Source organism: Coregonus clupeaformis, chromosome 40, assembly GCF_020615455.1.
Source record: "Coregonus clupeaformis isolate EN_2021a chromosome 40, ASM2061545v1, whole genome shotgun sequence".
Taxonomy (NCBI): domain Eukaryota; kingdom Metazoa; phylum Chordata; class Actinopteri; order Salmoniformes; family Salmonidae; genus Coregonus; species Coregonus clupeaformis.
In genome coordinates this window covers 2,206,943-2,232,261 of record NC_059231.1, presented here as the reverse complement: position 1 = coordinate 2,232,261, position 25,319 = coordinate 2,206,943, and the positions used below count along the sequence as shown (strand labels likewise).

Here is a 25,319-nt window from a genome sequence, read left to right as displayed (position 1 = left end):
TGAATCTCTTGCGACAGACCCCCTATATTCCACCATGTAACCATGGAACATGTCTTTTCCCTGTCATTTATTGAGTGCAAGATGTGGGATTATGGAGGTATTTATGGAGACAAACACATTCCTTCCACTAAATTGGAAGTGGTATGTGTGGAATGATGAGCCGGTATTGTTGTAGGCATAGGAAAAAAGATAACCAGACTGGTGGTGGGGGAAGCATGCTGATCGGGCTCTGCTACCCTGGCAACTCCACAGTATCTGAGAAGGATAGCTAAATTAAACTGGGTCAGTCTCTGAGAAGGATAGCTAAATTAAACTGGGTCAGTCTCTGAGAAGGATAGCTAAATTAAACTGGGTCAGTCTCTGAGAAGGATAGCTAAATTAAACTGGGTCAGTCTCTGAGAAGGATAGCTCAATTAAACTGAGTCAGTCTCTGAGAAGGATAGCTAAATTAAACTGGGTCAGTCTCTGAGAAGGATAGCTAAATTAAACTGGGTCAGTCTCTGAGAAGGATAGCTAAATTAAACTGGGTCAGTCTCTGAGAAGGATAGCTAAATTAAACTGGGTCAGTCTCTGAGAAGGATAGCTAAATTAAACTGGGTCAGTCTCTGAGAAGGATAGCTAAATTAAACTGGGTCAGTCTCTGAGAAGGATAGCTAAATTAAACTGGGTCAGTCTCTGAGAAGGATAGCTAAATTAAACTGAGTCAGCTAAATTAAACTCTTGATTCAGATGGCACATTATTTTATGTAGCTTTGAGGTTAAATATTGACCACCAGGAGAGGTCCAATCTTTGATGTTGTCATTGACTATCCCCTTCAAAAGAATGAAGCAGAGATGTCATAGAGCTGTGTTTGGAAAGGTCACCAACTTGCTCCCTTCTAGACTGGAGAAATGTCACTGACCAGGCTGGTCAAACAGACTGAGATATGGAAGAGAGAGTATGAGCGTGAAAACAGCCACCCTTGGGTTACCCTTTGACCTTGTTGAGGCATCAAACTGATTTATCCTCCTCTGTGTGCTATGTTGGAATCTATAAGCTAATTTATAAGATAAAACATTTTAAAATAGTCAATCAATACATTATTGTCATTAAATGTTGAAAAACAATTATTATCATAACATATTTTTGAAAGAGTGGTTATTCTAAACCTTTTCCTACCATAATAATGATGATTACCAACCTTCTCTGGCATCCACGCTTACCAACGCAAATGTATTATTATTATTATTATTATTATTATTATTATTATTATTTACGTCATTAGTTAATACTAGTACGATAGTAGCCTACACTACACAGTCTGGATATGTTTTATTGAAGTATAGCAGCAACCCTGAGGCACTCTCTATTCCAACAGAAGTCACAGTTGTGCTGGATGTCTTTGGACTTGACCATTATTTCTCTCAGTTCAGTTGCTGAAAATGTTTACAGTCGATGTGCTAAATCAATAAGTCCTAAGAAATTAAAGCAATACAACTCTGAGACAAAATGACTGGATTAAAGGGTAAGGTCCTATGAAGCCTATTCAAACCCATTTGCCTCCTTGTGTTCGTTTGTGTGAGAGAATGAGAGTGAGATACACAGACTGCTAGAGATGAGGGAAGAAGTACTGCACGTAGAAACAGAAACAGGAAAAGAGAGAGACAGCACCTCTCCAGTTTGCGTATCGGACTTTCTCATTTATCCTGAGCCAACGTGGTGAGAAGGTCAATGTGAAAGTGATGACTGGCCAGTTTGCACATTCCTCCTACACTTGTCGGTGCCAGTCTGCACAGCCATGAAAATCACTTCATACATCTACCTACTAGTCATTGTCTGTGATACACACTTCCTCATCTTCACTGTCTATCTCATACTGTTTGATACTGCCCAGATGAGAGGAAAAAACAAGATATGATTTTATTATACTGTCAAGTTTTAACATAATATTAATTCCATAAACTTCAATACAATTACAGTACTTTTCTCTTTAGAATCAGTTTCTGATGTTATGCCCCATCTAGTGGTAAAAAAAATGACCACTTTCTTATTGACAAGTTGACAACAATATACTTGTTATACTTGTATAGTGAATATGGTTAAAAACTGTTGAAAATGTAGTCAACGATAACCTCAGAATTTTGCCCACGCGTCAGACGTAGATGTAATTTTGCATTATACTTTATTATTGCAAGAAAATAAGGCACTGACATAAATGGGTTGGGACGGACTTAATAGCTTGACTGAAAATTTATGTAAAAAACAACTAAATAAAATATATTTTGGCTTAGTGTATTCAAAATATCAAAACATAATCATAATACTGTATCAATTATATTGCAAACAGATGCAATTTCAGCTTATGGCCACTAGATGTCAGGCTCCTCCTGTTAGTTTTTTAGGACTACATGAGAAACTAGACCACCACTGGAGAATCATTCATAATCACTGTGGAACGTTTTCTATCAAGCTATTTGGAAGTTTACGTTCAATTATAAAATGTCATTGAAATGGCCCAGAGGAATGTCCCATCACTATTCCTTTTGTGTCGAGGGACAATTCATCTGACAATTGTTGGCTTAATGGCTTTGTTTCTGTGGAATTCCTAATAAGGAAATGAAAGGACATTCTTTGTGATCATTAGTGTGTGGTTATTAGTTGAACAATAACTTGGAGTTGGAGTATGTCTGCCACTTGTGTCCTTGGTAAAGCAGATGGATACATGGCACATCTTCCAGGTATGTAGGATCGGGGAAGTCTGAATTCTTCTCAAATCCCAATACTGCATGCATTGCTTAAAGAACAACTACAGTTTAGCACTTGTGCATCGGCAATAAAACATGTAAAAGTAAGTTGGACTATTTTGATTTCATTAGTACTGAGTGAAACATTCTTGTTGTTTTTACAGTATTATACAATAAAACTAACAGTAAAGTACCGTATTCATTATTTACAGTAAATTGCCTTAAAAGGCAATGCACTCTGGGTGATTTTAACCGTAAACAGTAAATGATACCATAAATTCCAAAGAAACTTTGGTTTAACAGTACATTACTGTAACCGTACAGCATTGTGGGATCGTTAACAATTCTGAGTGATAGGATAGAGGCATCAAGGTCTGAAGGGAACCAACCAAACAAGGTGTGTAAAACATTTATATGATTTACTAAATTACAAGTAATATTACCACTGGTGGTTGCACCGTATTGTTGTTTCTGGCTAATTTAAATATTTTGGGGCGTGCCTTGTAATAGGCTACATTTGTGCCACCTGTTAGTGAGAGTGCTGTACCAATTTAACTGATATGTGGTAGTAGTGCCACAAAAAAAATGTAATGTGCATAGGGGACAGTGGCAGCAAGTCTCAAACCTTTAATGGTTGAGTATTTGCCAATGTCGTTTGGTCTGTCTTGCGCTGTGGTCACTGTCAGTTTGGAAGCCTTTGATAAGGCCCCTAGAAGTGCAAGTGATATAAAATGCCAAACTGCTTAGTTTGAGCACACCTTTGAGACCTTTAAACCAGTTACAATTTGCTGTGTGATTCTTTATGCACCCCGTTGAGGAGATGAGGGGTGGCAGTGGTACCCATTCTGTGTGGGAGGGCTCTGGGATGCTCTTAAAACTGACTGCTGCCTGAAGATTCAGGAAATTCAGGAGTGACACAAGGATACTGGAGCAACACCACAGCTTATGGTGGGAATAGACATATTACTATCCCACATAGATGAATTAAAGCTGTCATTTTCTAATGGGATAACATTATACACAAATTGTCTCTCTACTTGTGTCTTAGGTCAATTTGTTGGATATCACAACAAATTGAACTAGGAGGCTCCTGACTGTTTCCCAGTTGATGAGTACAGTAGGAGATACTATCTCAAGGTCATGTATGGGATCATCTTTGTAGTGGGGCTTGTGGGAAACGTCACCTCAGTCATCATCCACGTGGTCAGGTTGTGGCCATGGAAGAGCAGCAGCATCATCATGGTGAACCTTGCCTTGGCAGACCTCCTGTACGTTCTGAGTCTGCCCTTCCTGGTCCACTACTACATCCATGACGACTGGATCGTGGGCGACGTCATGTGTTGCATTGTCTGCTTTAGCTTCCACTTCAACCTGTACGGCAGCATCCTCTTCCTCACCTGCCTGAGTGAGTTCCGCTATGTGGTGGTGGTCCACCCACTGAGGGCAGCATTGGTACAGAGGAAGAGCTGGGGTGTCATCGCCTGTGTGGTTCATATCTGTGTTGAAGCTTACACCCATGGTCTACATGATCACTGTGGAGAAGACTGAGAACAATATGACATCGTTTATTTAGAACACATTCTTATTTATAATGACGGTCATGTCTGGATTTTGACCCAGAAGAGGTGTGGGTTTATGGCTGGCTACTCACAGTCCTGGGCTACCTACTCCCCCTAGTGGTGGTGTGCCTGAGCTACACACGTGTTGCATGTGAGCTGGCTGGTGGGCCCCACCAAGGCCGTCAAAGCCGGGTAAGTGCCCACAGGCTGGCTGTGCTGATCCTGGTTGTGTTTTTTATGTTCTTCAACCCCTTCCCCGTCCTCCGTGCCCTGCGGGTGTATACCTGGACGGAAGCCCAAAGACTGGTGCCCTGTATACTGCTGAGGGGGGTCGTGGTATATGGCAAATATACCACGGCTAAGGGCTGTTCTTATGCGCGACGCAAAGTGGAGTTCCTGGGTACAGCCCTTAGCCGTGGTATATTGTCAATATACCACAAACACCAGAGGAGCCTTATTGCTATTATAAACTGGTTTAGGGCAGTAAAATAAATGTTTTTTCATACCCATGATATATGGTCTGATATACCATGGCATTCAGCTAATCAGCATTCAGGGCTCGAACCACACAGTTTATAATGCAGTTTATACCATCTCCAGGGCTCAACACCTTCTTCAACCTGACTCTGTACACACTGGCTGGAGACAGGTTCCACCAGGCAGTCCTTGGCCTCCACCGCTGGAGACCCCAGTTTCTCAAGACCAAGAGGCCCATCGTGGCGGCAGTGATCGGCCAAGCAGGCAACAACAGCATTTCACAGGCTAACCTGCTAAAGAGCTGAGTCAAAAATACTACATATTTTATACAGTTGCCTTATTTCATTCCAAAACACATAGAAGTCTGCTTTTGGATGTTGACAATATAAAGATGTTCTCCTCACTAACTTACTGTTCAAGCTGCCTTGGAGTAACTTTATCAGATGCAGGCTTTCTAGTCCAGAGTGTTGGAGATGCAGGGAGATTGATCTTCATCAGATGCAGGCTTTCTAGTCCAAAGTGTTGGAGATGAAGGGAGATTGATCTTCATCAGATGCAGGCTTTCTAGTCCAAAGTGTTGGAGATGCAGGGAGATTGATCTTCATCAGATGCAGGCTTTCTAGTCCAAAGTGTTGGAGATGAAGGGAGATTGATCTTCATCAGATGCAGGCTTTCTAGTCCAGAGTGTTGGAGATGTAGGGAGAGTGATCTTTATCAGATGCAGGGAGAGTGATCTTCATCAGATGCAGGGAGGGTGATCTTTATCAGATCCAGGGAGAGTGATCTGATCTTTATCTTTGGCTCTCTGGTTCACCTTCTCTTTTCCTGCCCAAAAGTGCAATACTTTTTTCCCCATTCATAATAACATACAATGTATTATTAGTGACAAAATTAAATGTTCTCGCAGCCTGTATTTTCTGGGTGATCCCTTAGCTTTTTACGATCTCCCTGCTTCCCATGCAGACTGGGTACATACAGTGTCACGAGTTCCGCCGAGGCTGCCTACCCTCCTTGTTCGGGCAGGTTTCGGCGTTCGTCGTCACCGGCCTACTAGCCACTGCCGCTCCATATATCATCATTCCATTTGTCTTGTCTTGTCAATTACACACATCTGGTTATTATCCCCTCATTAGTCTGTGTATAAGTGTTCCCTCTGCCCCCTTGTCCTTGTGGGTGATTGTTTTATGTGATGATGAGTGTAGCTCGGTTGAGCTACCCGTACTTTGTATTGCCGGGATTATTTGTCCCAGTGTGCCTGTATTGTGTTCCAGTGCGCCTGTATTACGCACTGTGCTGTTAACGCTATCCAGCGTAACTGTGTCCTACAGAATAAACTCTGTATTCTGTGATTTTCCTTCCTGCGCCTGACTCCTTCAAATCACACTCTCACAGAATCACCCACCCGTCACTATGGAGTCAGCGGGAGAGTAGCGCATGCCTGGAGTCGTGGCACGGGTCCAGGAGCATTCCACGATGCTGGCCAGCTTGGGGGAAGCGATGGATCAGGTTCTTCAGGTCGTCCAACGCCTGGAGAGGAGAGGACCCGATCTGTCGAGACCAGCTGGCCAACCTGATCCAGCCACCCACACCCCAGCACCCGGAGGGATCCAGATATCCCGACAACGGGAGTTCGACGGGACGGCGGCTCTCTGCCAAGGATTCCTCCTCCAACTGGAGCTCTATTTTGCAGCATCAGGCTGGCCCCATTGGAACGGGAGAAGGTGTCCGCCCTCGTCTCCTGCCTCTCGGGGAAAGCGCTGGAGTGGGCCAACGCGGTGTGGAACGAAGGAGGAGCAGCGTTGGAGAACTATGGGGAGTTCGCTCGCCTCTTTCGGGTGGTCTTTGATCACCCGCCCGAAGGTGGAGAGGAGTGCGAGCGGCTGGTCCACCTCAGGCTGGGGACGAGGACCGCGCAGGACTTCGCTTTGGAGTTTCGGACTCTGGCAGCGGGGTCCGGGTGGAGTGAGCGGGACCTTATCGACCATTTCCGGTGCCATCTGCGGGAGGATGTCCAACGGGAGCTAGCCTGCCGGGACACCATGTTGTCCTTCGCGCAACTGGTGGACATGGCCATTCATTTGGACAACCTGCTGGCAGCCAGAGGACGTCCTGGAAGGGGTCTGCTTGTTCTCACCCCGGCAGACTCGGATCCCGAGCCGATGGAGCTTGGTGGAACCGCCATCCGAGAGAGCGGAGGACGACAGCGACAGTGTCACACTGGTGGCACGAAGGGACAGTATACCACACGTTGTCGTTTGCGCTCTTTTGGGTCTGGAGGCGGCACTCTCGCATCACCCCAGGTATCGAACACCCACACTCGTTCAGAGCCCTCTGCTGCACACTGTACCCTACCCATCTACTTTCCCGATCACATGGTAGTTCCCCAGTGTAAGGCGCTAGTCGATTCAGGCGCAGCTGGGAACTTTATGGACAGGGCATTTTCACACCGGCTAGGCATTTCATTGGTTCCACTATCCATTCCATTCCCCATCAGAGCACTTGATAGTCGACCATTAGGGTCCGGGTTTGTTAAGGGGGTTACTGCACCAGTCACCATGATTATCCAGGAGACTCATTGTGAGCAGGTGTCTTTTTATATTATTGAGTCTCCTGCTTTCCCTGTGGTATTAGGTCTCCCTTGGTTAGCACTCCACAACCCCACCTTCTCATGGCCACAGAGGGTTCTCACGGTGTGGTCGCGAGAGTGTCAGGGTAGGTGTCAAGGTGTTTCCATTGGTGCAACCATGGTGGAAAGTCCAGACAGTACCTCCACCGTGCGCATTACCTCCGAATACCTCGATTTGGCGCACACGTTCTCTACAATGCAGGCTACCAAGTTACCACCTCATCGGGCAGGGGATTGCGCGATAAACTTCCGGGTAAATGCTGTACTTCCCAGGAGTCATGTGTACCCCCTGTCGCAGGCTGAAATGGCGGCTATGGAAACATACGTCACCGAGTCTCTGCGCCAGGGGTATATACGGACTCCACTTCACCCGCCTCCTCAAGTATCTTCTTTGTGAATAAGAAAGACGGTGGTCTGCACCCTTGCATTGATTATCGACCACTGAACAAGGAGATGGTAAGATTTAGTTATCCTCTCCCCCTCATTCCGTCAGTGATCTAGTCAATGCATGGGGCACGCGTCTTCACCAAATTAGATCTCAGGAGTGCGTACAACCTGGTGCGTGATCGAGAGGGGGATTAGTGGAAGACAGCATTCAGCACAACCACAGGGCATTATGAATACCTGGTGATGCCCTACGGTTTGATGAATGCTCAATCTGTCTTCCAGTCCTTTGTGAACGAGGGGTTTCGGGACATGCTTGGTCGCGGTGTAGTGGTCTACATCGATGACATTCTGGTGTATTCCGCTACGCGCGCCAAGTGTTTCGCAAAGTGCTGGCCTGACTGTTCGAAAATGACCTTAATGCCAAGGCAGAGAAGTGTATGTTTTTCCAGCAGTCCATCTCCTTCATCGGATACCGCATTATCACCTCAGGTGTGGCGATGGAGGGGGATCGCATTTCAGCCGTGCGTAATTGGCCGACTCCCACCACGGTTAAGGAGGTGCACCACTTTCTGGGATTTGCCAACTACTATTTGAGGTTTATCCGTGGCTTTGGCAAGGTCGCAGCTCACATCTGTTGAAGGGTGGGCCGTCCCGGCTCCGCTGGTCTGCTGAGGCTGACCTGGCCTTCAGGAAACAGAGGGGTCTGTTCACCTCAGCCCCGGTACTGGCCCACCCCGATCCATCACTACCATTCGTAGTGGAGGTGGATGCGTCCGAGGTAGGGATAGGCGCTGTCCTATCTCAATGCCCGGGCACGCCACCCAAGCTCCGCCCCTGTGCCTTCTTCCTTGAGAAGCTCAGCCCGGCGGAGCAGAACTACGACGTTGGTGATCGGGAGCTGTTGGCTGTTGTCCAAGCCTTGACCGTGTGGAGGCATTGGCTCGAAGGGGCGAAACTCCCTTTCCTCGTCTGGACGGACCACCGTAATCTGGAGTACATCCGGGCAGTGAGGAGGCTGAATCCTCGCCAGGCCAGGTGGGCCCTATCCTTCACCCGGTTTGATTTTTCAGTGTCATACATCCCGGGTACGAAGAACGTGAAGGCAGACGCATTGTCACGGCTGTATGACACAGAGGAGAGGCCCAGAGACAACACCCCCATACTCCTGGCTTCCTGCATTGTGGCGCCGGTAGAATGGGCGATGGACACGGATATAAAGCAGGCATTACTCAGGGGGGCCAGTATGAAAATGTATGCACTCACTAACTGTAAGTCGCTCTGGATAAGAGCATCTGCTAAATTACTAAAATGTAAAATGTAAATGTAAATTCCGCACAGATCCATCTCCACCGCAGTGTCCAGCTGGGCTTTGGTACGTGCCTGCTCTTATCCGTGATCGTCTGATCTTCTGGGCACACACGTCACCCTCCTCTGGTCACCCAGGTATCAGTCGTACAGTGCGCTGCCTGACCGGAAAGTACTTGGCTAAGGACATGAGGGTGTATGTCTCCTCCTGCTCGGTGTGCGCCCAGAGTAAGGCACCTAGGCACCTCCCAGCGGGTAAGTTACAAGCTTTACCAATTCCACAATGACCATGGTCTCACCTAAGTGTTGATTTCCTGACTGATCTTCCCCTCTCCCAAGATAACACCACCATCCTGGTCGTTGTGGACCGCTTTTCAAAGGCCTGCCGCCTCCTTCCTCTGCCCGGTCTCCCCACGGCCCTGCAAACTGCGGAGGCCCTGTTTACACACATCTTCCAGCACTACGAGGTACCAGAGGATATAGTGTCTGACCGAGGTCCCCAGTTCACATCCAAAGTCTGGAAGGTCTCGGTCAGCCTGACCTCTGGGTTCCACCCCGAGTCTAATGGGCAGGTGGAACGGGTAAATCAGAATGTGGGTAGGTTCCTGCGGTCCTACTGCCAGGACCGGCCGGGGGAGTGGTCGGTGTTCTTGCCATGGGTAAAATATGCCCAGAACTCTCTCCGCTATTCCTCTACTAATCTAACACCATTCCAATGTGTTTTAGGTTACCAACTGGTTCTGGCACCGTGGCAGCAGAGCCAGACCGAGGCTCCTGCGGTGGATGACTAGTTTCGGCGTGCGGAGGAGATGTGGGATGCTGCCCACGTTCACCTCCAACACGCCGGGCGTCAGCAGAAGGCCAATGCTGATCGCCACTGCAGTGAGGCCCCAGTCTTCGTACTGGGGGATCGGGTCTGGCTCTCGACCCGGAATCTGCCCCTCCGCCTGCCCTGCTGGAAGCTGAGCCTGCGTTTTGTGGGGCCATTCAAAGTCCTGAGGAGAATCAACGAGGTCACCTATAGGTTATTACTTCCCCCTGGTATTAACCCCTCGTTTCATGTGTCTTTCCTCAGGCCGGTGGTGGCTGGTCCACTCCAGGAGTCTGAGGTGCGGGAGGTCCCTCCACCTCCTCTGGACATCGAGGGGGCCCCAGCGTACTCTGTATGTTCCATCCTGGATTCGAGGTGTCGGGTGGGGGGCCTTCAGTACCTCGTGGAGTGGGAGGAGTAGGGTCCGGAGGAACGGTGCTGGGTCCCGGTGAGGGATATCCTCGATCCCTCCCTGTTGCGCGTCAAGGGGGGGATACTGTCACGACTTCCGCTGAGGCTGCCTACCGTCCTTGTTCGGGCAGGTTTCGGCATTCGTCGTCACCAGCCTACTAGCCACTGCCGCTCCATATATCATCATTCCGTTTGTCTTGTCTTGTCAATTACACACACCTGGTTTTATACCCTCATTAGTCTGTGTATAAGTGTTCCCTCTGCCCCCTTGTCTTTGTGGGTGATTGTTTTATGTGAAGATGAGTGTAGCTCGGTTGAGCGTAAATGTGTCCTACGGAATTAACTCTGTATTCAGTGATTTATCCTCCTGCGCCTGACTCCTTCAAATCACACTCTCACATACAGCCCTTATGCTTGGAAGAAAACGTTTGGTTAGAGAATGGAAAGCCTCTGATGTACCCTCAGTAAATGTATGGTTCTCGCAACTGGGTACTTTAGCAGCATACGAGAAACGTTCTTTCCGACTTACCAGCCAAGTGGATAAATATTATTTGACAATGGGTAAATATCTTGATCATAACAGTGGTTCATGAAACCTCAGTGAAAATGCAGTGTTACATGTAAGCCATAAGCCTAACACTTTCAATGTGTTCTATAATCTTGATGTATTTCTCCTGTTCTCTTTGCCAGTCTGATGTGATTAGCCAGTGATTTTATTTGAATGTCTTCCAGTTTTCTGTTGGTTTTTGTTTGCTGTCATCCTTTTACTTTTCCATTGAGTTTTTGTCATCGGCAGTGAGTTCATTTTGTATTTGTTGGCTCCTGTCATGTTGTATGTGTTCTATGCTGTTGTTTCTCTATAACAAACTGAACATGTCAATTAAAATATTGGTCATAAAAAAAGATGCTGCCTTTCTAGGCTGACTGTTATTCTAAACATTACTCATATTGTCAACAAGTTATTGCCATGAAAATGGCTCTGTTGACTGCAGTGAAAGAAAAATCCCAGCCGGCTGATCGTATATATTGAGGAGACAGAGATTGAGTTTGGAAATTCTGGGTTTCACATTGTTTTTCTGGGTCAGTCCTGATAATAGTGTTTCACGTGGCATTATAACCATACAAACTGTAAAACCATACAACACAATGATGTTGGTATACTGTTGGTATGCTGAAATTAAATCAATAATATGTCATCACTGTGCCAGTAAATATTGGACTCGCAACATTGGACTAAAATATTGCCTCAAAATATTGGACTCAGGATAAAACACTGTCACCTTTGATCCAGCTATAGAGCCATAGATTGAATAAGTCTATCAGACTTTGATGCAGGTGATTGCCCTTGTGATTCACTTAGAAAAGCTGTCAACCCATTCCTCTCATTTGGCTGGCACCCGACTTATGTACACCCGGGGGAAGATTAGTAGAAAAGCCCAGAAAGCAGAAAGTTGTCTAGGAGCAAAACCGTGTCTCTTTCAAGTCATCACACACTTGTTGCTGTTGAACTTGGAGTATAATACAGTTGTGCCTTCTGGGTATAAATGACATGCTGAAATGCTAATCTATTGGGCTGAGCGTACAATCCACAGAGCTTGAGGAGCAGGGATGTCAGTAGAAATGGTTGTCACGGTTACGGAGGAAGATCTTCCACAGTAATACAGGGACCCCACTGTCTGTGTGTACAGTATGAAGCCAGTAAACATGTGACTACCTGAGTAGTGTAAATCATCAGGGGAACATCCACTCAAGGAAGTAAACTCAGGGTCGGAGAGGGAAGTCAACAGCAGGCCTCAAAGTCCGTCAATATTGTTTCACAAGTGAATAATTAATCAGTGCTTTAGGGAAGAAATCTATGTACGACAATGGATTTTAGATTACATTATATCATGATTGTATAAGGATCCATTTGTGCAGGTGGACCCCGTTTGTTAACAACAGCCAACATAGTAATAAATCAACAGTGATTTCACATTGCACTAAACGTGCCAGTCTGTACACAATAATAATCCAGTCATCTGAATTTGTCAAACGAATGCAGTAAGATTGGGCCCACAGAGCAGGAGCACAGAGAAGAATACAGTACATTCTCTGTTTACTTTCCCTGTTTGTGGGTATGAGTCATTTCCCCTCCTAAACATCGAGGCTAGGATGAGGAAGGGTTAGAGGAAGAAAGTGGGATCTGTAGAGGGCAGACAGTAGAGTCTGTCTGGCTGTCCAGTTGTGTTGTGGAAACTCGGTTGTTCCTGTCTTGATTAGAACCTTGAAATAAACACATTGTAGTGCACAGGACTTCCACTTCTTTTTTTTTGCAATAAAATGAATGAGGTTTTGGATGCAGATGGATTCATTAGACTTACTGCACAGTGTTGAGAGTCGGGGCAATTTCCTGCATAGAGAGAAGCTTGTCTCAGGAAGGTAGAGGTCATTGGTCTGATAAGCGGACCAATATTTCCTTACCTTGTTACTGCTGAATAACAGCAAATGGAAGAGACTGGTGATTTTATAGTTCATATGCTGTATATTGACTGCTATTTCTGGACCAGAACATTATGAATTATTCTCCCTTGTCCCTTAGCAATACTCTCACTATAGCAAGTGGAAAGGACACTGAATATTTCCATTAACAAGTAGTCCTCCCCTTATGTATTTTACAAAACTTACTGTATATCTCTTAGACCTGGGTTCAAATACTATTTCAATTATTTTAATTTACTTTTACATACATTTTCGAAGTAAGTGTTCAGATATTTTTTTGGAAATACACTTGGAAAGTATTGACATGTATTTGAAAATACTCCCATGCATTTCAACCCAGGAGTATTTGAAATAATGTATTTGGAAATAAATATTGGTAAATATTTTCAAATAGTACGCTACTTATAGGAAATGAGTTGAAAAAAAAAAACATTCAAATATTTCCAATAGAAGTAGTTGGCTTTGGCCACATTATTTGAAAACACTCAAATACACAGAAAGTACATTTTACATTTAGCAGACGCTCTTGTCCAGAGCGACTTACAGTTAGTGCATACATTTTTTTTTTCATACTGGCCCCCCGTGGGAATCGAACCCACAACGCTGGCATTGCAAGCGCCATGCTCTACCAACTGAGCTACACGGGACCATAAAGTAAGTATCTAAAGAACAAATAATTAAATACACAAGTATTTGAACCCAGGTCGGACCTCTTATTGAAATGTAATCCTCTGGAGACAGACACAGTATGACACGAAGCACATTAACTATAGGATACTTCATTATGATTAATGAATATGAAAATATTGATGGAAAAATACAGGCCAACATTTTGCAAACACAACCAATGCTACTAATTCATGTAAACACGGTATATTTTGATATTGACAGTGCATAGCCTACTGATAAAGAAGCGGTACAGTATGTTGGATGCCTGGTCACAATACTGGGAATGTGGTTATTTGTGCTGTTTGCTAACATGGTCGAAGCTAGTGCTTGTAACTAGAAATTACATTTAAAGATTGAGATCTCATGTATGCGGTTAAAATGTCCTTCAATGACATTTCAAATGTTTTAAAGGGTGAATGCTTTTTACAAGTGATTTCAGGCAGAAATGGGTTATGGTAGTTCAAGGCATTTATTTATAATATCTGAAGTAGTATTCACCCAGCTTTGTAGACCTGACAAGAAAATTGCTGATAAAGTATGACATGTCAAATGGCATCAAGAGTGCCCTTTTCAGACACAATCATTGGAACAGGAACATACAGATTCATACATTTAGAAAGTTAACCTTAAACACCACTCCCCAGAGTGATGGTTTATAACCCTTTTAGACAAAACCTCTTTTGCAATACATAAATGCAAGATTATCTGTTATTCAAAGATGTGCACTTAAGTTGAGTGGCAGTTGAAGTTTATTCAAATCACTCTTTCACAACATGGCCTATCACAGGGCTTTGGGAATGACAGTACAATATCTAGTGTGACATTACCTTTTTAGGTTCAGTTTCATAACTTCATTTACACAGAGATCATAGGTTTGAAATATTCATTTAAGACTTTCCAGACTTTGCGTCAATATATTCATCACACTACTGTAAATTTGAGCAGATAACAACTACATGAAAATAAGGTGTTGTTTTCATCAGGGTGATTTATTCACAGCACATTCCAACCTTTTGAAAGAAAAGTGAGAAAAAACACTCATGGTATTGTATCCATAAAGTTGATTTGAAAATGCTGAGGTAATGTATTAACATGGGTGTGTTGGCTCAATGACATTGTGACCAATATACAATGACAAAAACACACACAAACACATGCATGAGCGCACACACACACACACACACCTCGATAATAATTGAATAGCTCAAACAATTACTTAAAACTCAAAGGACCAGTTTCCCACAACCAGATGCTGTGTATTCCTGGTCAAAAAAGCACTTTCAATAGAGATTATTCATTTAGAAGGCTTTTTAGTCCAAGTGCAGGCCTAATCTGGATCTGGGATACCAACCCAAACTGTGATAATGGGTACTATTACATTACGGTAAATCAACTAACTGGATACAAACTCAATTAAACAACATAAATAATTCCAGGGACCAAAACTGTGCTCAGTGATCAGACAGAACTCTTCTAAAACAAAAAATGGATTAAAAACTAAATAAATAAAATCAGCAGTAAATTCATATTTTAATGAAAATATTGTCATTGGAGAGTTGGAATGCTCATAACACAACAACAGATCAAATTAGCTGATCCAATATGTAATCTAACATGAAATCATCACAGGCGTCCCCACGTAATTCAACCTTAACAATTACGTAGAACAATGTTCTTCGCTACTTCATGTTTCTTTAATTCATTCAGAAGCTACCTGTATTTTGCGGGGGGACAATCAAACAGAAAGGAGAAATGGTACCTTTCATCTCCTTCCTAAAGGAACCTACTGTTTTCTTCTGCTTTGAGCTGGGCCATCTCAGGCTGGCATTCTGACGCCATAAGAACCCCCCTCACAGCCCACAATGCCGTTGGCGTGGCCTCCACAAACATGGAAAACCACGGAGTGTGACGGTGTGAGCACGAGGGCCGAAAGCTGATCACCTCATTGACAGTTAGTCCACACACCAACCACACGGACCTCCCTCCTCAACTGGTGTATTTACCTACTGGCTATGGCTACCTTCTGGAGAGGACTACTTCAACAATCCAAGTTTAAAATGTTGGAAAATGTTTACTTGAGGAGTTCTCCCCATTCATAATGTAAAAGCCGATGTTTGGTCAGGGCAGAATAGAAATCATGCTGATTTGCTTCAGGGTAATCCTCTTTTTGTGTGTCTATAATTGGCTTCACATTCCAACACACAGATGGATGAACAGGAACAACAGTTCCTCTGAGTTTAAACTTGGGAAAGGTGTTGCATGTAGGTGAAACTCTACTGAATATTGCGCCATAGAAAAGCCTATGTTGAATCACAATCAAAATATCTGAATTGATCTTAAGACTGACTACAAAAAAATATAACTAAAATGGCCATGATAAGATTAAATGAAATAGATTTGAGCTTATTTCTGAGAAGTTGTCAATTGCAAGTTCTCATTTCTAAAACATTAGCTACGTAAAAAAAAAAAAAGAAAAAGAAAAAAAACTATTCTAAGTATATGTACTTCGGCTTTAATCTTTTCTATTGGAAGTAACTCTCCATCCCCAAAGCCTTTCTAAAATATAATATGGACACGTGATACGCAAGATTCAGAACGTTGATATTGTTTCTGTTCCTTTTCTGTTCCTGTTTCCTTCCAGTTGAAGCAAAAAAACACTGATTGATATCCACCCCTTGACACTGAGTACGGTTACATGCACACAATAATGTGATTATTGTGGATAGTCAGACTAATATAATAGTTAGATTAAAATGTTTACATGCTTTGCAAGAAGAATGATTCCCCTAATAATCCTGTTTACATGGACACATCTGAAATCAGGCTCCCTGAGAGCACTCTGATAAATGCAGAAAATCCCCAATCAAAATAAACGTTCTACCACATTGAACATTATATTTTTAGGAAGCATATTTGATTCTGAGTTCGGACATATAAGTTTGTATGTGAAAAGTACTTATAAGACATTCAGAAGTTCCGAACTCACTTCACTCGCACTAAAGAAGGAAGGCCGATTAAGGTATTTACATGTCCTAATAATTTGAAAGATTGCTCAGAAAACCATGTTTTAATAGGCGTATGCTTACTTAGATTTTGACCTTATACTGATTAAGATAAGCAGAGTAAGGTCTTTACATGACTATTGCATAATCTGCCTACTGCCATAATCTGTTTAATATTGAATTATTAGTGTGCATGTATGCGTACTCACTAAATCGCAAATAAAAAGTCATTATAAGCAGCGCCTTTTGATTTTGTCCTCTTTAAGAGTTATCACAATCTGCATGATAATAACTAACTATGACTGATAGAGTTATCACAATCTGCATGATAATAACTAACTATGACTGATAGCTATTATCATGCAGGTTGTGATAACTCTAACTATGACTGATAGGCAGGAAAGTGAAGGAGCACCAAAACAAACCATTACAAAGAAATCAATGAAACCATTCGTTTGAAGAATTAAGACAACAAAGAACACTCCAAGGCAGAGCTGCTGTGAGACTGACTCACAAACTTGGCAGTTTCATGACCAGAAAGAAACTTTAGCAGAGCTGAAACTGAGAAAGAGAGAGAGAGAGAGAGAGAGAGACAGGAAGAGAGAGAGAGAGAGAGAGAGAGAGAGAGAGAGAGAGAGAGAGAGAGAGAGAGAGAGAGAGAGAGAGAGAGAGAGAGAGAGAGAGAGAGAGAGAGAGAGAGAGAGAGAGAGAGAGAGGGAGAGAGAGGGGAGAGAGAGAGAGAGAGAGAGAGAGAGAGAGAGAGAGAGAGAGAGAGAGAGAGCAGAGAGAGAGAGAGAGAGAGAGAGAGAGAGAGAGAGAGAGAGAGAGAGAGAGAGAGAGAGAGAGAGAGAGAGGAGAGAGAGAGAGAGAGAGAGAGAGAGAGAGAGAGAGAGAGAGAGAGAGAGAGAGAGAGAGAGAGAGAGAGAGAGAGAGAGAGAGAGAGAGAGAGAGGGAGAGAGAGAGAGAGAGGAGAGAGAGAGAGAGAGAGAGAGAGAGAGAGAGAGAGAGAGAGAGAGAGAGAGAGAGAGAGAGAGAGAGAGAGAGGAGAGAGAGAGAGAGAGAGAGAGAGAGAGAGAGAGAGAGAGAGAGAGGGAGAGAGAGGGGAGAGAGAGAGAGGAGAGAGAGGAGAGAGAGAGACAGAGGAGAGCAGAGAGAGAGAGAGAGAGAGAGAGAGAGAGAGAGAGAGAGAGAGAGAGAGAGAGAGAGAGAGAGAGAGAGAGGAGTGAGAGCGAGGGAGAGCGAGGGAGAGAGAGAGAGAGAGATAGAGAGAGGAGAGAGAGAGAGAGAGAGAGAGAGAGAGAGAGAGAGAGAGAGAGAGAGAGAGAGAGAGAGAGAGAGAGAGAGAGGAGTGAGAGCGAGGGAGAGAGAGATAGAGAGAGGAGAGAGAGAGGGAGAGGACCATGTGAGACTGGCTGTTCTGTGACCTATCTCTGGATGTATGGTCAGCAGTGTGACCTCACCAGCGGGCCACCTGGCTGGTGTAGTCTTCGGTGGTGGTGGCCAGCTGGTCTCTGCCCCTGCCCCCGCCCCTGCTCGTCTCCCTCTGCTCCCTCAGCCAACGGCGCTCCTCGCGCCTCTTCAAGCGCTCCTCCTGGTGCTGGCGCTGGCGGGTGTATTGGAAGCGCTGGAGGAACAGATCCTTGGCGTACTCGTACAGCTGCACGTCCAGGTAATTTAGCTCCTCGATGCGGCGGCGCACGGCCTCGCTCAGGTCCACGTTGGCGGCGCGTGTGCTGTTGATCTGCGTGAAGGCGGCGATGAAGCGCAGGCTAAACGTCCGCTCAAACAGGTATTGCGTCTTGCGCTGGAACTCTGTCAGGCCGTAGAAGGCCATGTTCTTCAGGTTGTTCATGGCGCTGCCCAGCAGGATGTGGTTGCGCTCGCTCTCGTTCATGGAGGACAGGTTGTAGCAGCCCACCAGGCTCAGGTCGGCCAGCATGCGCACCTGCCGGTTGTTGGCCAGGTTAGACGGGCAGTCCATGAACTCGGTCAGGGTGACGCCCGACCAGTCGTCCCCGCTGTAGCAGGTGGGCAGTTCGTCGTGTGTGGGCGAGCGCCCGTCACACATGTGCAGGGATGTCTTCCAGGTGGCGCCGCGCTGCACGTGCTTCCACTCGCTCAGGTAGCGGGAGACGGGGTCCCTGAGCATGGTTATGTAGCAGTAGTTCCTGCAGACAAAAGAAACAGTCAGAGAGCTGTGAACACATCAACATCACACATGCCCAATTGTACTGACAGGTGGTGACTTTTATGACTGTGTATCACACTTCAAGGTTGGATGCTAATTATCAAACTGAAACTTGAGAGATTATCAGAGAGGTCTGTTCCTGTACTGTTCTTGAACAATAAAACGTCTTTATGGTGTCAATATAATGAATATCAACAAAGTAATGTTTTAGAACTCATCTGAGGTATGTGTTCATACTTTGATAATATTACAGTACTCATGAGCATGTCTAGTCTTCGGAAATAGCCTGAAGCACAAACCTAGTTGGCCAGGTATGTATATAAAACAGATCAGATCCATCCTTGTTTATTTATTATATATTTGAATGATGAGAAGGTGTTTGTGACAGAAGTCCTAATCAAGTGATTTACCTATCAGTTGTCTACCAAACTGAGCTACACGTTTTAGAGGAGAAATTCCAATAGCACCTTGGTGGAGAAGAGAGCTGTTAAATGAAAGATAATGTTTTATACACATCACTGCCTCTCCTGCAGAGAGGGACTATCTCTTCAGTCCGTGTAAGGTAGAGCCAATGAACATGGAAGAAAAATGAACCCGATCAAACATCTTTAGAGAGACCTGAAAATAGCTGTGCGGTAACGCTCCCAATCCAACCTGACAGAGCTTGAGAGGAAGATTGAAGATTGAAAGGAATGTGAGTCTTATACAGTATATTTAGTAATTGCTTGCTTTTCTAAAGTCTACCAACCTTGCCAGGAAGGATGCCAGCTAAGATCGTAAGACAAGCTTGTTACTCTAACTTTATTGATAGCCTGAAATGGCTTCTTGGTAGCTGTTATGAGGTTGGGAGATTAGGAACCTATCTGGGCTAGCTAAAGACAACTTCATAAAATTGCTAGGTGGCTAGTAGTATTACAGAGAAGAAAATAAATAAATAAATATATATACAGTGGGGAGAACAAGTATTTGATACACTGCCGATTTTGCAGGTTTTCCTACTTACAAAGCATGTAGAGGTCTGTAATTTTTATCATAGGTACACTTCAACTGTGAGAGACGGAATCTAAAACAAAAATCCAGAAAATCACATTGTATGATTTATAAGTAATTAATTTGCATTTTATTGCATGACATAAGTATTTGATCACCTACCAACCAGTAAGAATTCCGGCTCTCACAGACCTGTTAGGTTTTCTTAAAGAAGCCCTCCTGTTCTCCACTCATTACCTGTATTAACTGCACCTGTTTGAACTCGTTACCTGTATAAAAGACACCTATCCACACACTCAATCAAACAGACTCCAACCTCTCCACAATGGCCAAGACCAGAGAGCTGTGTAAGGACATCAGGGATGAAATTGTAGACCTGCACAAGGCTGGGATGGGCTACAGGACAATAGGCAAGCAGCTTGGTGAGAAGGCAACAACTGTTGGCACAATTATTAGAACATGGAAGAAGTTCAAGATGACAGTCAATCACCCTTGGTCTGGGGCTCCATGCAAGATCTCACCTCGTGGGGCATCAATGATCATGAGGAAGGTGAGGGATCAGCCCAGAACTACACGGCAGGACCTGGTCAATGACCTGAAGAGAGCTGGGACCACGGTCTCAAAGAAAACCATTAGTAACACACTACGCCGTCATGCATTAAAATCCTGCAGCGCACGCAAGGTCCCCCTGCTCAAGCCAGCGCATGTCCAGGCCCGTCTGAAGTTTGCCAATGACCATCTGGATGATCCAGAGGAGGAATGGGAGAAGGTCATGTGGTCTGATGAGACAAAAATAGAGCTTTTTGGTCTAAACTCCACTCGCCGTGTTTGGAGGAAGAAGAAGGATGAGTACAAACCCAAGAACACCATCCCAACCGTGAAGCATGGAGGTTGAAACATCAATCTTTGGGGATGCTTTTCTGCAAAGGGGACAGGACGACTGCACCGTATTGAGGGGAGGATGGATGGGGCCATGTATCGCGAGATCTTGGCCAACAACCTCCTTCCCTCAGTAAGAGCATTGAAGATGGGTCGTGGCTGGGTCTTCCAGCATGACAACGACCTGAAACACACAGCCAGGGCAACTAAGGGGTGGCTCCGTAAGAAGCATCTCAAGGTACTGGAGTGGCCTAGCCAGTCTCCAGACCTGAACCCAATAGAAAATATTTGGAGGGAGCTGAAAGTCCGTATTGCCCAGCGACAGCCCCGAAACCTGAAGTATCTGGAGAAGGTCTGTATGGAGGAGTGGGCCAAAATCCCTGCTGCAGTGTGTGCAAACCTGGTCAAGACCTACAGGAAACTTATGATCTCTGTAATTGCAAACAAAGGTTTCTGTACCAAATATTAAGTTCTGCTTTTCTGATGTATCAAATACTTACTGTATGTCATGCAAAAAAAATGCAAATTAATTACTTAAAAATCATACAATGTGATTTTCTGGATTTTCGTTTAAGATTCCGTCTCTCACAGTTGAAGTGTACCTATGATAAAAATTACAGACCTCTACATGCTTTGTAAGTAGGAAAACCTGCAAAATCGGCAGTGTATCAAATACTTGTTCTCCCCACTGTATATATATATATATATATATATATATATATATATAATATATATATATATATAAACAAATATTTATATATACTACCAGTCAAAACTTTGGACACACCTACTCATTCAAGGGTTTTTCTTTATTTTTACTATTTTTTACATTGCAGAATAATAGTGAAGACATCAAAACTATGAAATAACACATATGGAATCATGTAGTAACCAAAACAGTGTTAAACAAATCAAAATATATTTTATATTTGAGATTATTCAAATAGCCACCCTTTGCCTTGATGACAGCTTTGCATAATTGGCATTCTCTCAACCAGCTTCATGAGGTAGTCACCTGGAATGCATTTCAATTAACAGGTGTGCCTTGTTAAAAGTTAATTTGTAGAATTGATTTCCTTCTTAATGCATTTGAGCCAATCAGTTGTGTTGTGACAAGGTAGGGGGGTATACAGAAGATAGCCCTATTTGGTAAAAGACCAAGTCCAAATTATGGCAAGAACAGCTCAAATAAGCAAAGAGAAACAACAGTCCATCATTACTTTAAGACATGAAGGTCAGTCAATACGGACATTTCAAGAACTTTGAAAGTTTCTTCAAGTGCAGTCACAAAAACCATCAAGCGCTAGGATGAAACTGGCTCTCATGAGGACCGCCACAGGAATGGAAGACCCAGAGTTACCTCTGCTGCACAGGATAAGTTCATTAGAGTTACCAGCCTCGGAAATTGCAGGCCAAATAAGTCCTTCACAGAGTTCAAGTCACAGACACATCTCAACATCAACTGTTAAGAGGAGACTGTGTGAATCAGGCCTTCATGGTCGAATTGCTGCAAAGAAACTACTACTAAAGGACACCAATAAGAAGAAGAGACTTGCTTGGGCCAAGAAACACGAGAAATTGACATTAGACCGGTGGAAATTTGTCCTTTGGTCTGGAGTCCAAATTTCAGATTTTTGGTTCCAACTGCCGTGTATTTGTGAGACACGGTGTAGGTGAACAGATTATCTCCACATGTGTATTTCCCACCATAAAGCATGGAGGAGGAGGTGTTAGGGTGTGGGGGTGCTTTGCCGGTGACACTGTCTGTGATTTATTTAGAATTCAAGGCACACTTAACCAGCATGGCTACCACAGCATTCTGCAGCGATAAGGCATCCCATCTGGTTCTGTCTTAGTAGGACTATCATTTGTTTTTCAACAGGACAATGACCCAACACACCTCCAGGCTGTGTAAGGGCTATTTTACCAAGAAGGAGAGTGATGGAGTGCTGCATCAGATGACCTGGCCTCCACAATCACCCGAGTTCAACCCAACTGAGATGGTTTGGGATGAGTCGGACCACAGAGTGAAGGAAAAGCAGCCAACAAGTGCTCAGCATATGTGGGAACTCCTTCAAGACTGTTGGAAAAGCATTCCAGGTGAAGCTGGTTGAGAGTTTCAAGAGTGTGCAAAGCTGTCATCAAGGCAAAGGGTAGCTATTTGAAGAATCTCAAATATAAAATATATTTTGATTTGTTTAACACTGTTTTGATTACTACATGATCCATATGTGTTATTTCATAGTTTTGATGTCTTCGCTATTATTCTACAGTGTAGAAAAAAATTAAGAAAAACCCTTGAATGAGTAGGAGTGTCCAAACTTTTGACTGGTACTGTATATTTTTTTATAAACAGGACAAATCTGATGGGGCACGTGCCCCTGTGCCCGTTATGGGCATGACGCCACTGCTCCCAAACTCCAGGTAGGTTTGTTAAGGCAGGCAGGCAGACATGCAGCCTGAGGTAGAGAGCATGGTGCTGTCTTGAGCTGGGGCAGGTGTTGGTTGCGTATAAGGCTTCACTTAATGACTACACACTTAACTGCCAAATGGACTGGTTATTCACTAGCAACAGTCATGGCAACAATCTCCACTGAATCTTAGCCAAATATAACTGTTTTTCTGTGTCTCTAGGCAACACAAGGCACGTTCACATCAGTAGCATATTATTATTAAATGACACTAAACATGTACTATGAAAAGGTGTGTTTGTTCCCTACGCATCATGATTACTACGATTTTCATCAAATCAAGTATTGTGGGGGGAAAAGGTTTCAGAAAGTACTGTATACCCTTACACTGCAATAACTCCCCCTGTGATGTAACTATGTACCATGGCGTCAGTATGCATGTGTGCAGAGGGCGCTCTCTCTCTCTCTCCCCCCCCCACCACATGGTGAGATCGCACTGTGTGTCAGGCAGTAAGCTGTGATTAGAGCCCCGCTGGCAGTAAGCTGTATCCTAGCTCTTCTCTTCCGACTGGAGCCGTCCAGCCGCAGCAGAGTGCAGACAGACAGACAGACACATCCTCATTAGCCTGTCTCAGGGACATAAACACATAAAGCAAGTGTTGCCTGAGCACGCCAACACGCTCAAAGGTCATCCGTGTGCACCATCAGTGTCACTGCGCATCAGCGTCAAAGTGTCTGCATCACCGCCTCAGAGAGAGGAGACTGGCACTGCATGCCACAGATGGACCTCAGACAGCGGGGGGTGAGTCGGCCCAGAGAGCTACCTCCCTTCCTCCGTCCTGTTTTAATAATCACTTCATATAGCCATCATCTGCAATCACATGTGGAGTTGGCAGTTGCTATCTTGAACCTTCAGATTGAATAATTTAGAGTTTGTTAATATGCTGATGATTTCTTCCTGTTGATTATTTTTTGTGATTGGGTAAACAGATAATGAAATAGGGATATAATGCATCATTCTGTAGTGCCACCAGGATGCAGAGACTTTCTGCCAAGAGTTTCCAACCCCACTAAAAGTGTTTAAATTGAGAAGCCTGCTAAACCAAGGTTAATCATGGATTAATAATGGATGTGAAGCATATTGCATCTCAGTCAGCTCCAGAATGCTCACCTGAGAAGCAGCAGCATGTGTCAACTGGAGCGGAGACTAACGGGTCATTAACATGGAAGAGGCGTAGAAGAACATATGGATCCAAATAAGGCTGAGAGGAAGCAATGATGCTTAGAGTAAAAGGATGTTGCACATGAAGAAGACGTCATATTTACTGAATCTGAGAACATCAGATGCATAATATGTTTTTGAAATATCTGATGAATATCTGATTAAAATGTAAATGTATCACTCTAGTATAACTTAAATCTTAATCACTATCAACACAATATGCTAAAATGTTTGCAGTCGCAATAGACAACTTGAGACGTTAGAGAGTGTTATTAACTGCCTGTCATGAAATAGCTGCTTTGCAGTCCCTGCATTACATTACAGCAGCTGAGGACTTACCAACACAGTATTTCTCTCTTGTAGGATTCCTTCCCCAAAACCAGGCTGTATAAATGCTCTCCTCAAGAGTTACTCACAGGAAGAGTAACACTGACGTTCTTCTTCCTCCTCCACCTTTCCACACGGGGACCCATCTGAGCAGATGGTAAACTACTATTCATCCAAGGCAGTGTCAGCTCAACAGCCAAACTGGCTTTTAATTGCCAGCAATTAACCTCAACGACATGATTCCAGCCCACTGCCCCTCAATGATTGCATGCTACTAAAAAGGACAGTATACATATAGCCCCATCACATGGTCTTTACTGTGATGGGGGACACTGGGGGAACTGGCTTCACACGTCAACCTGCTGGAATCAGTGAAGTGTGGGCAAAACATTGTTGCAGATGCCTGAAGGTAGACTGCCCGACAACAGGGGAGAACCAATTAAACCACAGATCTGTCTGCAAACATCAACTGTGCAGAACTTTGCTACTCTGCTACCATGTGTACCATTGTGTGCCTGTAAGTAAGTAAGGCAGGCCTTGTCCAGAAACTGCAGCACCGACTGATCTCGTGTGAAGGAGATCTCCTGAGTGTTGTTTTGAAGAAATTGCCTCAAATCTTTCCCTCGAGGTTCTCACCCAATCCGTTCACTCGTTTTACTGCACCGTGTATGGTTTACAGCCGCTTGAGAAAAGCTTTGATCACTTTTATTTGCTAGCCCCACTGCAGTCTGCTGGAAACAGAGAGGGAATGTGAAGTGTGTGCTGAATCTAACTCCATGTTGTGATTAGACTAGTTCGACACCCTTTCTGACCTCGCATAATGTAATAGAAATGAATATGCAACCAACTCCAG

At 44.3% G+C, this 25,319-nt stretch overlaps 1 protein-coding gene and 1 pseudogene across 1 annotated transcript in view; one reads left to right on the top strand and one right to left on the bottom strand.

The window, feature by feature from the left end:
* The first annotated feature begins 2,663 nt into the window (after positions 1-2,663).
* On the top strand, positions 2,664-5,065 carry LOC121554894 (annotated as a pseudogene).
* Positions 5,066-17,810: 12,745 nt separating this feature from the next.
* The window catches only part of LOC121555066 (heparan-sulfate 6-O-sulfotransferase 3-B-like), a 126,449-nt gene continuing 118,940 nt past the window's right edge, over positions 17,811-25,319 (bottom strand). The window contains exon 2 of the mRNA XM_041868843.2: positions 17,811-18,617. Within this exon, the coding sequence (XP_041724777.2) occupies positions 17,906-18,617 (712 nt within the window). The 3' untranslated portion in view covers positions 17,811-17,905. The remainder of the gene's footprint in view (positions 18,618-25,319) is intronic.